General features: G+C 38.7%; 2 protein-coding genes across 2 annotated transcripts; one reads left to right on the forward strand and one right to left on the reverse strand.

The window, feature by feature from the left end:
* Positions 1-966, forward strand: LOC311627539 (olfactory receptor 52P1-like; the record flags this gene model as incomplete). Its single annotated transcript, XM_084894046.1, has 1 exon — positions 1-966. One exon carries the CDS (start codon positions 1-3, stop codon positions 964-966), a length of 966 nt encoding a protein of 321 aa, XP_084750172.1.
* Positions 967-10,775: 9,809 nt separating this feature from the next.
* LOC311627786 (olfactory receptor 52P1-like) lies at positions 10,776-11,696 on the reverse strand (the record flags this gene model as incomplete). The annotated part of the gene is made up of 1 exon (XM_084894346.1): positions 10,776-11,696. The coding sequence occupies one exon, from the start codon at positions 11,694-11,696 to the stop codon at positions 10,776-10,778; it is 921 nt and encodes a 306-aa protein (XP_084750472.1).
* Between the last annotated feature and the right edge of the window lie 3,547 nt (positions 11,697-15,243).

Here is a 15,243-nt window from a genome sequence, read left to right on the forward strand (position 1 = left end):
ATGACTATTTGCAATGCCTCCCAGGGCCATCCTTCTTTCTTCATTCTGCAAGGCATTCCTGGGATGGAGGACAAACACAGATGGATATCTATCCCCTTCTCATCCATGTACTTCCTCACCATCCTTGGGAACTGCACCATCCTCTTCACCATCTCCACAGAGCGCTCCCTGCACAAGCCCATGTTCCTGCTCCTCTGCATGTTGGCCCTCACAGATCTTGGCATGTCCACAACCACCATTCCCAAGGCGCTTTGCATTTTCTGGTTTGGCCTGAGCAAGATCAGTTATGAGGGCTGCCTGGTCCAGCTGTTTTTCATCCACTCCATCTCTGCTCTGCAGTCTGCCATCCTAATGAGCATGGCCTTTGACCGCTATGTGGCCATCTGTGAGCCCCTGCGCTATGCCACCATCCTGTCCAATAGTCGCATTGGGCTCATTGGCCTAGTAAGTTTAGTCAGAGCCATCCTGTTCATTATGCCAATGCCCATCCTCCTTCAGAAAATGCCCTTTCATGCCAATCGTGTCATCCCCACCACCTACTGTGAGCACATGGCTGTAGTGAAGATGGTGTGTGTGGACACCACAGTCAACAGGATATATGGTCTAGTGGTGGCCTTGTTGGTTGTTGGGCTAGACATCTCAGCTATTGCCTCATCTTATGTGCTAATCATCCGGGCTGTATTGCGGCTCTCTTCAAAGGAAGCCCATCACAAAGCAGTTAACACCTGCACCACACACATCTGTGTCATGCTTATTTCTTACACTCCCTCGCTTTTCTCTTTTCTCACTCACCGCTTTGGTCGGGGCATTCCACCCCACATCCACACCATTCTAGGCAACCTCTACTTCCTTGTACCTCCAATGCTCAATCCTATTATTTATGGAGTGAAAACCAAAGAGTTTCAGGAAAAAGTGACCAAACATATATGCTGCAGGAAGGAGCCCATGACCATTACCCATGGTTAGAATCCTGACTGATCATCGAGCATGGTAGGTATGAGACAAGCAGGTTAAGTAGATGCAGTTCCTGGAAGACCTTGCTAGTAGTAGAAATTGTCATATTGACAGATTGACTGTCTGAATCATCTGAAAATGATGCTAAGAGACAAAAGACTACTATATCTCACTGATTCCAATGCCAGGCAACTATAAAAGGAAAATAATAACATCTGCTCTCCATACCTGTCATGGTAATTGGAAAATTATATGTGAAAATGTATGTAAAAGCACTTTAAACAACACACTCCAAAAACATGTAAAATGTTGTCTTACAGACAGTTCATAAGAACAAACAATAACTTGCCCACTACTTAGCACAGGCAAGTCCAGTTGTGTGTCTGTTTGGGTCTGTATCTGTATTTGTGTACTTAAGGGGAGGTGGGAAGTGAAGGTTAAATATGGGGAGGAGAAGGTACATGAAAAGTACAAAACTGTATCTAAACTCTTTTTTTTAATTATTATTATTATTATCCTTGCTGTCAGAGCCTTGCATTTGGGCAACATGACTTGTTGCTTCCTTGTAAACTAGAGAATATAGAAAAGAAACATAATCTCTACTTCCCAGAGAAATTTCAGAAGAAAAATAAAAATGGAAAGCTCCTAAGATTAATATGCATTTTAAACTAATTTCCCACTTGTAAAAACTCCTAGGGTCAACTGTCCTGCTTGTCTCAACTAATTCCAGTGTTTGAGAGAATCTCTTACAGAGACAACTCTGAGAATGTTCTGTTAGTGGTTATAGTTATAAAAGTCATATTTATACTGAAAATCTTTGGCTACAGACCTCTGCAAGGCAATTTCTCTGGGAGTCCAGAAAGAAGAAAGAGTAAGTTCTTGGAACAGCTTGTGAAACTCAGATTCTGTGCCTGATATGGGATTTCATTAAATTCAGAAGATATTGTTTATCACTTCTTGACACTGTTTAGAGATTTAGTGGCCAATATTTTAAAATGCATGAAGTTTGAAAACAGAAAGAATCTTGGGTTATTCATCATATTGTTGAACTAATGTATGAAGGTACAATGTAGTGAAAAAAGATACCTCTACTTAAAGCTACATAATCATTATTTTAAAAAGACTTAAAAATTTAAACTACAGTAAATAAACAAAACTTCTCTAGAGTGTGGTGCCTGATATGATATATAATAAGAAAGGCTCGAGTTCATGGAATAATTCATTAATAAGGTCAGAGAAAGCTGGGATATTTCATGTGCTGCCTATCTGAAATGAATACCAAGAGTAGATACTTAACCCACCATAAAGATATAATAACAAAAAATTCACTCAGCTAAATGTTTTATGATGAACCATTTAATTGACCAATAAGTATCAGATTGTGAAGGGGATTGTGTTGAGATCTTAAAATGATTTTTAAAGATTTGATTCAAATGGGATTGATGTAGAGAAACAGAGTTCATATGCCAGAAAATATTATCCACCTTTCATAATTATTTAATTTTTCTTTTTTATTTGGTTAGATAGTTTTAAAAATGATCTATTTGCACATAAACACAATATGTGTTGTTGGAATTGTGCCAGGAACACTGGAAGGAGCAATGAATTATGGGAAAATTGAGGGACCTAAAGAAAATCAAAGAAAATGCAAGAAGAAAGACTAACTGTGCCTGTCCTTTCTGACTTGGACTTTTTTCCTTCTTCAAAGGTGTTATTAATCTATGGTTGATTGATTCTACTGATGGATGAGCTTGATTCCTCTCTTGTGGGCTTGCTGGAAATGTGACAGATGACACTAATATTAAGTATTTTTCTTTCCATGTCTATAGAGTTGTTCCTAGCTATGCAAAAGCTAGAAAAATGTTCACATGTTTCATATTTTGGTTAGGTTTAATCACTTGCACTTGTCTGTTGGGTATTTCAAAATTGAATTATGATAGGGTCTACTTCACAGTTATTATCACCATTATCTATGTATAATTTTAAATGGTCTCAAGCACCCCAAATGGAGTATAAATAATTATATAATGCTAGTTATATAAATGTCTCCTAATAAATGAACAGGGAGGTGACACCTCTGACCAGATTATAGGGTTTGTGGGAAGGTTGTTCAGCACTGGAAACTCAAAAATAGAGTTTCCCCCAAAACAGGGCAAAAACTTGCTTATTGGCAGTTTATTTAAAAATGTGATCACAGAGAGTGGGAGTGATAAACAGGCAAAGTGAAACTGTGAAGGAAGAAAAGTCAATGCAAGGAATTGTAATCTAGTTCTATGCTGCTAGTGGAGACTGGTGTCCAACCCTGCCAGGACCCTCAGAGGAACCTTATGAAATATTTCACAATTGTCCTTCCCAGGGGATGAAAGAATCATACTCTATTGATTATGTGGGGCTCATGTACTGCCTATCAAGTGTTGACTTTCCCTTACTACTGGGTTGTGTATGCACTGGTTGCTAGGGGTGTCCTGTGGCATGGAGTTAGGGCAGCTCCATGGGAAGAAGCTCTAGGTTCTATACATGATCTGATTTCACCTTCATTGAACTGGTCACTATAACAGTGGCTGAATAAGATGTGACCAAGCAAGAGTATTTTGAAGTGGTGTTCCAGGATTGTCTAATGTAACAAGTTACAGCCTGGGGACCACTATAAATTTGGTGGTAGAATATTTTAATTTTTAGCCAATTACTAAACGAACATAAGAAAAATTCAACCTTAAGATAAGATAGGTGCTTTACATGTCTTACGGGAAAAAAAAGTATAAGGTGAGAATTAAACAAGAAACAACTTCTCTGGGCAAAACTAAATGATACTTTATTAATTCTACAAAGAAGAACAAATTATTATAATTTTGTGTTTTGTTAATTTATTTAATAACATCTCTTAGCAACTGTTCCACATGAGCATAAACAGACCTATTTTATTATTTTTCATGCCTCCTTAGCATTTCTTTGTATGTTTGTTAAATTTATTTCAGTTGTCACCTATTAATGGACAGATGGTTGTTCCAGGCTTTTGTTGTTTAAAAAGGTCATATGAACATCTTGTTACATTGACCTTTTTTTCTGCATATGGCAAGTATTATTGAAGTGTAAATATGTAATTATAGGGAAGGAAATATATTTTCTTTTTACTTTCTTATTGTTGTTCTTTTTGCCTAATCACCAAAATACACCACATGAAATGTAAGGATTAAAATGTAAAGGGTATAGATCTAGCCAGTTTTGCTCAGTGCACAGAGCATTGGTCTGTGGACCGAAGGGTCCCGGATTCAATTCTGGTCAAGGGCATGTACCTTTCATTGCAAGTTCCCTAGTCCTGGTCAGGGTGTGTGAAGGAGGCAACCAATTGATGTGTCTCTCTCACATCAATGTTTCTCTCTGTCTCTCCCTCTCCCTTCCACTCTCTCTAAAACTCAATGGAAAAATATCTTCAGGTGAGGATTAATAAAAAAATAGAAATAAAATAAAATATGAGGGTATAATATAAACATTCCACTCAGCTAATGACTGGTAATAGTTGACATTGTATTAAGTTTCTTAGAGCTAATGTAAGAAACTATCACAAACTAGGTAGCTTAAAACAATTTTTTTTCTCTCATGGTTCTGGACGCTGCAAGTTGTCAAGTTGTCAGCAGGATCACGCTCCCTCAGAAAGTTTTGGGTAGGGGGAAAACTTTCTTTGCCTCTTTCCTGGTTTTTGATGGTTGATGACAATTCTTCCTCTTCCTCAGCCTGAAGACACAGTTCTCCAACCTCTGACTCTGTCATTATGTGGCATGTTCTGGGTATATCTCTTCACATCATTCTTTCTGTACAAATCTTCTTCTTTGTATAAAGACTCCAGGCACTGTGTTAGGTTTCACCCTAATTCAGTATAACCTTATCTGAACTCAGGAATTAAGCAACGGGAAAAAACAAACAAACAAAACACAATCTCATAGACACAGACAAGAGTATGGTGTTTAACAGAGGAAAAGGGAGTTTGGGGGAGGTAGAAGAGGGGTTAAAGGAGGATAAATGGTGATGAAAAGAGACTTGACTTAGGGTGGTGAACACACAATATAATATACAGATGACGTATTATAGAATTGTATATCTGAAACTTATATAATTTTATTACCAATGTCACCTCAATAAATTCAATAAAAGATAGAAAAAAAAACCCCTCTCCATTATGCATAAAAAGATACTATTTCCAAATAAGTTCACATTCTGAAATTCTGGGCATGTATTCAGAGTTATTCCTTACCCAAACAAATTTTGTTAGTATTATTACTACAAAATAAAGTCATGTTTATGGTACTGTTTTGTAATTTATTATTTAACTTAATATTATTAACTGCCACCCATGATACTACATATAGATTTATCCCTCTCTCTCTTTTTGAAAAACTGTTTTATAGTCCTATATTGGTTGACATTTGGATTTATTTTTATTTTTAAAAAATTTTGTGGGTGGCCTTAGAGCAGGGGTTGGAAACTATGGTCAGTGGACTAAATTCAACTTATTGCTTGTTTTGTTAAATATAATTTTATTAGAACACAGACACCATTTGTTTATCTATCATTTTTGCTGCTACTAGCACCACAGTGATAGTGTTGGTTAGTTGTGGCAAAGACCAGGTTACCCACAAAGCCAAAAATGTTTACTATGTGACACTTTACAGAAAGAGTTTTCTGACCCTTCCTCAAAAGAGTCCAGGAGTCAGAGAGAGACAGTATGTTACTTGGAATTTCCTTTAAGATTGCCCTCCAAATTCTATTGGTGTCCTATGATGACCATATGAATGTGCCTTATACACCTCCTACTATAGGGTGTCAATTGACTGAAGGACCTAACCACTGCATTTTGAAATTCATCGTTACATTTGCATCAAAGTGACGTCTCACATTGAATTCCCCTAACCAATGACTGTGTGTGGCAAGGATGTTAAGGAAGACCACTTCCTGGGGTCATGCACTATCTTGGTAGGCATCTTGTTCAGCTGATTTGTCTTTGCATGGCAGTCTAAGATACTTTCACTCAGCCTTTTCTCTATTTTTTAACTTGGAGTTAGACATATATTATGGTCTGACTGTTCTCTCAATCTATACTGATAGTCTTCTTTATTTTCTTTGATACAGGTATTACTTCAAAAATATTCTTACCTGTTAAATTCCATCTTGGCATCTGCTTTGCCGAGAACTGAGACTATTACAAATTGACACTGAGAGTGGTACAAGTGGTAAGATAGAAAATTGGGACTAATTTACTTCCTGCCTGATAGGCAGAGAATGCTCTTCTGATTGGTAGGTGGGGTAGGATAGTACCTGGGGAGAGGTAAGTATTTTCATTTCTAAATATTTTACCAATGGTGGTAAATTTTGTATTAAGTACAATTTGAAAAATATTGAGGAAGTAGTGCCAACAATGACAGGAATGTACTTGTTACTGGGAACTTGTCTTTATGTTCTATACTAGTAGAAGGATGAGAGTCAGTAACAAGTATTTAGTAGCTAAAAGGGAGAACCAGAGAGCCTTAGTGGTGGTAGTATATAAAGAGACCTTCCTCACTAATAATGGAAGGAAAGATATAATTGAATGGCAGGCAGGAGTCTGAGGGCTCCAAGGATTTTTTTTTTTTTAATCAATCTTTATTGTTCATATTATTACAAAGGTTCCTCATTTCTTCCCCCTTCCACCATGTTCCCACCCATCCTCTGCCCCCTCCCCACCCCCCATTGTCCTCATCCATAGGTGCACAGTTTATGTTCAATCTCTTCCTCCCTCCCTTTCCCAGAGAACAGTCAGTCCACTCCCCTCCCATATCGCCGACTCTACTACAATGAACCGCTATTATTGTTCATCAGGTTTTTTCAATCTCCTTTTTTTTTTTTTTTTTTTTGTTGTTGTTGTTGTTGTTGTTTTAATTAATAAACTTTTACACTTCTAAGAATAAATTTTAAAATCTAATAATTTTAAACCTTGTTTTTTTTTTCTGCCCTGGGAATTGAGAGCAAATTTGTTTACATGTAAACTTGCCCTTAGGCTATCAAAAGGTGTAGCCATTCAAGTGTAAATGGACACATTGTTTAAACATAGCTGCTGGTTGGAATTGGATTACCTGTTCTGGGTGGGAAGGGCTTGTCATTCCCTTTCTCCATTAAAATTAAGGTGTTAGCTTTAAAACCTCTTTTTGGCAAGAGACCTTAACCTTTCAGAACTTTAAATTTTTCAGATAGTAAATCAGTTACTTAGCATTTTCTCAAATCAATAATACCTCCACATGCCCAGGGATACACTTCACACAAAAGACATTTCCAAATAGATCAACCAACCTCATCCAGGCCCCACATAAGGCACTCACAGATCAACACCCCAGCGCTATACTAACTCAACACATCCAGATCTAAGCCTTCCTCATTTGATTCAGCAGACCCTCAAGTTCCCACAAAAGTTTCCAGCCATGTCTGAGAGGCAGCCTTGGGGTGGAGGCAGGCAAGGAGCGAGCTGTTCCGGGCCTGGCTGCTCCGGGCCTGGCCTCTGTTGCTCTGGTTCGTTCCACAACCAGCTGCTCCGGGTCTGGCCACTGCAGCTCCCGACCTGGCTGCTCCGGGTGTGGCTGCTGCTGCTCCGGGTCTGGCCGCACCCGACCCGGCTACTCTGGGCCCGGCTGCTCCTGGCCTGGCCGCTCCCAGCATGGCAGCTGCTGCCCCGGGCCTGGCCGCACCCGACCCGGCTGCTCTGGGCCCGGCTGTTCCCGGCCCGGCCGCTCCCAGCCTGGCAGCTGCTGCTCCGGGTCCAAGGATGTTTTAATATTCAGCAAAGACAGGTCTGTTATGTATAGATCAGGATCTTTGTAGAGAAAACATGGAAACTTGAAAACTGAAACAGAGCATTAACAGATAAATGTTATTGAAGGTGAGTCAGTAATCTTTTTTTGACCTTCTGGACAGGCAGATATCCCTGCAAAGTTCCAAGACTACTTCTGTGACAAAGATGCTGTAGAAGCATCTACCCCCAATGACAACAGATTTCCCTATTCCATGACATACCTCCTCTCCTCTTACTCTTTCTCAGGCTAATATATAGGGCTAAATCACTGTATAGTACAGCTAGGTACATTCTAGAATTCCTACAAGAAAAAAAATACACAACCCTGAAAAATTACAGGACATAGCTGGCATGTATTGGTGGGAGACAGGGATAATCTCTGAAATTAAATTTTGAGTTTGCTTGATCAAAGGTGTTAGAATATAAGGCTAGATGACCAGGAATTAATTCACTTTTTTAATGAATAGAACTGAATACACATATTAGTTTTCTATTGCTCAATAATGAACTACCACAAATCGAGGAAGCAAAGTAGCTGGAGTTCACTGAATTAGGTTTTATGTCCTAGAAATAATCCTTCATGGCTCCTAACTCAACTCTGTGGGCTCTTGGTTCTGGATTCTGGGCTCTTAGTCATCCTTAATTTACAGCCTCTTAGTCATCCTTAATTTTTCACAAATAGCAGCATGTTTGTAGTTGAGTAGTTTATCAGTCTGTTTGTTGCCAATATAATTTTGGAGGTATGTGACCCTAATCAACAGGAGGGTATAGGAAGGCTTTCAAAATGTCAGTAGGCGGAAATCATGTACAACTAGGTGACTTACTTGGGTACTTACTGGTATTTCTTTGCCCACTATAAATAAAGATGTAGAGTAATTCTAAACTGAGAATATGACTACCAAGAGTTTAGATATTTCAGGAATGAAGTTTGGAGTTATATAACCAGGCAAACCATGGTACCTGCCTTGGTGATAGTGAATGGTGAGGGAAATTTAGAGTGGATAGTGAAGGACAAAATGAATATTGGTTGCAGTCCTGAGATCAACAGCATAGGCAATGATTAGAGTTCATCCCACTAACCCTTTCTCCTGAGTTTTCCAACTGGAAAAAAAAAAGCCTCTAAAAATCAGATCAAGCCCAAACCGGTTTGGCTCAGTGGATAAAGTGTGAGCCTGCAGACTGAAAGGTCCCAGGTTCAATTCCAGTCAAAGGCATGTTATCTTGGTTGCGGGCACATCCCCGTAGGGGGTGTGCAGGAGGCAGCTGATCCGATGTTTCTCTCTCATCGATATTTCTAACTACTGTATCTCTCTCCATTCCTCTCTGTGAAAAATCAATAAAATATATATTTTTTAAATCATATGCAAGTCATATTCTGAACCCAGGTAGAGAAATAGATTTGTGCTGTACAAAGGGTGGATTACAGAGTTTGTACTAGAGATTTAGTACAAAGTGGCTAACAGACTTTGTACTAGAGGGAGTGTAACTGTAATTGCCTAAGGGTTCCCATTGTTTGCCAGAGTCATGCCCTGCAGAAGCTACTTCCAGGCTGTAACTGACAATATCCCTCCAATTACTAGGAGTTAGACCTACACTTAAGAGATTTTTTTTTAAAAAAAGCCTGCTCGTTTTAGTTCAAAGACTCTCCAATTATGTTGCTCTAAGAAATCTAGATCACCTCCACCCAACTTTCTCTTTCTTATTCACTCAGGGTCAAACTTGGACTGTAGTCTGATGGTTTTCCTTACCTAGCCTGACAGTCTCCCTAGTTTCTTTCACATAGGTATTTCCACTAGTAAAATTATTTTATGTTTAATTATTCTTCACATTATTTTCTTTGAGGATCCATAGCTCCCTTGGGCAAACCAAAAAATGGAAATTGGGCAATATATTCTATTAAAGCCAACTCCTAGAGGCCAACATGTATCTCAGAAGAGTGGAGATTAGATGGGAGTGGAGTGGGTCATTGAAAACAGGATGACTAGAAAAAGGTAACTGCTTAGGTATAAACCTAGAGACACCTTTAACTAATTCTTATTATTTAGAATGAGGTAGGCACAAAATAACTGCCATGGTTTTATGATTAAAGCCATTTCTATTATATGTTCTTCCTAGTCTCGCTGTACAACTTCTTCATTCTTGGTTGTCTTTTAGGCAACATGTAGAGTGGAAATATATTTTATAATCAGAAATATTATTATTTAAATTCAGGCTTAGCCAATTACTAACTGACTATGGGAAAGGTACAAAGAAATTGAGCTTTTGTAACTTGAATTGCAAAATGAATGTTATTACATAAATTGAGTTAAAATTGAAATGATCCCATGGTCTATTATATATAAAAACTAGAGGCCCAGTGCACAGATTCATGCACATTAAAAAAAAATACTTTAGAGGTTGGGGAGGGGCCATGGGAGATGGGCTCCAGGGCATGTCCAGCCCATCTAGCCCAGTCCTGATCGGCTGGACCCGAACAGCAAGCTAATCTACGGTCAGAGTTTTTGCTCCCCTGGGTTCAATATGCATCATAGTGACTGGTCAAATGTCAAAAGAATGGTTGGGGAGTAATTAGCATATTAGGCTTTTATATATAGATAGATACCTAGAATAACTAGCACAGAGCCACCTCAACAGATGGCATTTCTTCTGGACCTAATAAAATGTGAAAAATATAAGATAGGAGTCTTACATTCCCTCCTCCCCCAGAACAAAGCTACCCAATCTTAGTTATTGCTCTGAACTTTTCTTATGGTTTTTATTATCCAGTGTCATCATCTGCTTATCCAAGGTTTGGATGCTATGTCTTCTCTGTAATTGAGATTATAGTTTGATGACAATAGATATTCAGTATTTTTTAAATTAGTTTTTCTCTAAATTCTGACATGCTGATCATAAATGTTAGGCATAAAGTCTCTTTGCATGTTCTCACCTTCAATGCAAAATATGGCAAAGACATCAGCTGCCCTCACTATTTGTTGTGTAGATCCACAGACTATGCAAGTTCTCTTCACAGACATTTGACCATCTTGTCTCGTATTTCCTTCATATTTATACCATAGATGATGGGATTGAGCATTGAGGGTAGAAGAAGGTAAAGATTTGCAAGGAGAATGTGGGCTTGAGGTGGGATATTGAGACCAATGCGGTGAATAAGGGAGGAGAAGAGTGCAGGCACATAGGTGACAATGATGACAAAGAAGTGGGCCGAGCAGGTGTTGAGAGCTTTGAAGATAGCACCTTGAGACTTGAGGCGTACCACAGCCTTCAAGATGAGACCATAAGAGAAGCCAATAAGCAGCAAATCAAGTCCCACCACTAGCAGTATTGCAAAAAGCCCGTAGATACGATTAGGTCTGGTGTGGTCACAGGCCATTTTTACCACAGCCATGTGGTCACAGTAGGTGTGAGGAATGATCACATGGCAGAAGGTCAACCTTTGAAGTAGAAGAGGCATGGGAAAGACAATAATCACACCCTTCGCTAGAGCTATGAGTCCTAGGCGTCCAACTAAGGTGTAGCTCAGAATTGTGTTGTAGCGTAATGGCTCACACACAGCCACAAAGCGGTCAAAGGCCATTGCAACAAGTAGGGCTGATCGTACCACCGATGCTCCATGGATGAAAAACATCTGGGTGAAACAGGCATTGGAAGTTATGTCATGATCATTGAACCAGAAGAGGCAGAGGAGCTTGGGCATCAGAGCCAGAGTTGATATGAGGTCAGCTACCATCAGCAGGGCCAGGAGCAGGTACATTGGTGCATGAAGTGTGGGTTCTGTAGCCTCCAGGAAGAGGATTGCACCATTGCCAATGAGGATAGCAAAAAACATGGAGGAGAATGGAAGAGCTAGCCACAAGTGCTGTGACTCTAAGCCAGGGACGCCCATCAAAGTAAAGGTCAGATAGCTGGAATGGTTGAAGAAGAGCATCGTGGAAACTGTTGGTGGTTGTTAAATTTAGACACCTGCCAGGGAGACATAGGTAGTGGGTTGCTTTTATCAGTTTGGCATTTAATGAGTTGCTAAGATGGGGCTCAGAGAAAGATGGAAAAACACCTCTCTGATGTCCCAGAGTGTGCAATAGGGCTTTAGGACTATATCAAAACACTGTATTATTTTCACCGTCATTTTTGAATGATGTTCAGGCTTTTGCCCCTGTATGTGTGAGGTTTACTTTTTCCTCTCCCAGTTCAGCAATTCTATGCTTAAATTTTTTTTTCTAGAGTTCTGAGTAAGAATAGGACAAAATATTTTTTATTATTGGTTAAAGAATAGAAGAACCCTATAGAAAAACCAGTATTTTCTCACTCAGAAGCTTCCTAGATAAAGAGGAAATATGAATCCTCATCCCTGTTGCATTTGTGTTAAGCTATTGGGGAAAATCTTCTTCGAGTTTCTTCCTTTTTATGGGTTGCCCCTATTTCATGAATCCACTCTCTGGTCATAATTCTATTTCTCCCTGGGGCTCTCTCTTTTTGGACAAAGTATAAGAGATATAATGTCCAAATAAAAATATCACTACCTATTAAGCTAAGCATCTATGCACCTGGCCAGTTCTCTGAAGTTTTTTACATGACACGTGTACCTTTCTATTACAACTGGTCCTAATGTGTAAATTAATTCCCTTAGTCATGAAGGATTTACCTCAAATCAGTCCACTGGGCTACCTAAGAGTACTCATCATGAATTAAGCAGATTCCCCCCCCTTTCATATATATATATATAATTTTTCCTGTCTGTTACCATCTTATCTCCTTACTAGGACAGAAAGCATCTATAATAATAAAAGGGTAATATGCTAATTAGACCAGAAGACCTTTTGCATGAAGCTGGGGCTGCAGTCCTGGGATTGAGGAAGCCTCTGTGGCTGCGAAGGCCTACTCTTGCACAAATTTCGTGCCTCGGGCATCTAGTATTTTATCATTACAATCACTTTCTTGTGTGTGTTTTTTCCCCCCTCCACTTCTTTGTTCCTCTTTCCCTTAATTGTACTACTATAGTAAAGGAACAAATCCTGTTTAACCCAAATCTGTCTACTTTACATCTAGACAGGAGCAGCTGAACAAGACTTCCAAGAAACATGCAACATAACCATTGATTCTAGTTTTACCACAGTCCCTAAGTGGTTCTCATCATAGTCAGGCAAATATAACATTTTTATTCATACACTAGTAGACATGCTACTATCTTTCGTCTTTATCTCCTAGCATGCCCATCTCTCTCCTCAAAATCAGAAGGTGATCTTCCTTTCTTTTTTATTTAAAACACACATACACACACACACACACACACACACACACACACACACACACACACAGAAGAAACTAAAAGATACATTTCTTACATCTCCAACATCAGCACTGATTGTATCAGTACCCATAAACTGTACCTTCCTATTAAAAAGAATATCCTGCCTCACTTTTTATTTAAAGTTTACTGATCGGCTTCTGAACCAAATCATATTTCCTTTCCATACACAAAACTTTTTTTCAGCAATTATACTACTGTCCCCTGCCTAATTGCCTTTTCCTCTTCTTGTGGTACTTTCCACTCTTCTCATTTACACCTCTAATTCTATCCAGAGCACCTTTATTTTTCACTTGGAATACTGAAATAACCTCCTCACTGCTCTTTCTGCTTTTCTTTTGCCTATACATGGCTTATTGTCTATGGAGTGTCCTTATTATCTTAAAAAATAAAAGCAACATGATACTACAATTCTTAATAGTTTCCTATTATATAAAAAATATGTAAGAATCAACCTGATTCTTGAAATCTTTCTCTCCCTCACTTTCTGCATCCTCTCTAAACTTGCTCAACTTTCAGAAGTGAGGCAGTACTTTTAGGTATCTGGGTTAGAGGTGGCAGGGTGGCTAGCAAATAAATACCAGTTAAACAGAATTTGTGGGGGCTACAGACAGACTTCACCTAGAGAACAATCTTATTAAAAGAAGGGGAGGTGTGGGTATTTTTAATTATTTATAATGGAACTTACCTGGAAATGTTCTATTAAGTTCTTCCTACCAGCCACCCTTCTCTTGATAATCAGAACCTTGTTGTTCGGAAGTTACATCTTGAATCTACCTATCTCATGTTTCACGGAACACTGTTTATTTTTATTGTTGTTGTCATTGTTGAGCTGATGTTAGTTCCTGGGAGGGGGCTTACTGCCTACTCTGGCTTCTCCTTCTGTATTTTGTCTTGATACACAACATATAAGGCTTCTTGTTAGAGTGGACCAAGGCTCTCACACTATATAAGGGGAAAATGTAAACTCTGTTTTTATTACCCAAGAACTCTGAGCACAGCCACCACTCTCCAGAGGGCAAGGAAAGAGGATGATGAAAAAAAAAAATAGCTCATTAGGAGATCCCGTCGGGCCTTGTATTCAAAGCGAATGAGACCTGAAAAGCAGTTCTCAGAGGAAAAAGGATAATTTTGGCCATTTCCAGTTGTCATGTAATGACGGTGTTACGTGATTTTCCTCCATTCAGTGCTGCCTGTATAGATATAGCCTTAACCCTTTAACAGAGACTTTTGAATAAGGTCATTTTCACATAAATAATTGTCTATAGTATTTTTGCAAAAACAATGAATGTCACTTGTGAGGAAACTCAAGCACCTGTGTGCCATTATAATAAGAGAAGGACTGACTCAACAACAGATAACTTCCTATCAAATAAGAATAGGATTCTCTAAATGGACTCTAATTTTGAAAGAAAAAAGACAATAATTTTGCATCCTAATGCCCCCATAATAGATTTATTTATATAACCACTGTTGAAAAAAAAATGAAGTGGCTATTATCAAACTTTAGGGGGCTTTTAAAAGCACAGATTGCTGATTTCCATCACCAATATTTCTGATTCAGTGGGTTTCGGGTGGGACCCAATAATATGTTGTCTCACAAATCCTCAGGTGATGATACTGCTATTCTGAGATCTCCCCCCTTCCCCTTTGAGAGGCATGGGCAGTCGTATTTTGGACACTGCAGGTAGGGACTATTTATAAGTTTGAATTGATAACATGTTCATGTTTAGTTGCAGCTGATCAGAGATACTGATGCAAGCGCTCAAGATTCCATATTTAAAGGATATAAATCTTTTAACCTTTGTGCAGTTTTTTTCTTCTTCTCATTTCTGTCAAAATAGGGACAGCTTTTTGGTGATGTCTTTACCCTATAAAGACATAGAATTCTCTAGAGAATTCTAAATTTGTCCTTAAACTCTTTCTCTTTGCTAAAGATTCTAATTAATATTATTCTTATTCCTTTTGAGATAGTGGGGGCATGGTTGTAATTTTTGGTGAAAATCTGATGTATGGAGAAAATTTTGCTCTTTAGTGTTAATATATGCTAAACAGTGAGTCTATCCCTCCCAAGCCTGTGTTATTCTTACATAATTCTTAATTATGAAATTCCATGCCTAATTTACTTTATAAACAAAAACCTATATAATATTCTAGTTGTAGTATAGAA

Source organism: Pipistrellus hanaki (assembly GCF_964339955.1).
Source record: "Pipistrellus hanaki genome assembly, chromosome: 9".
NCBI classification, from domain to species: Eukaryota; Metazoa; Chordata; class Mammalia; order Chiroptera; family Vespertilionidae; genus Pipistrellus; species Pipistrellus hanaki.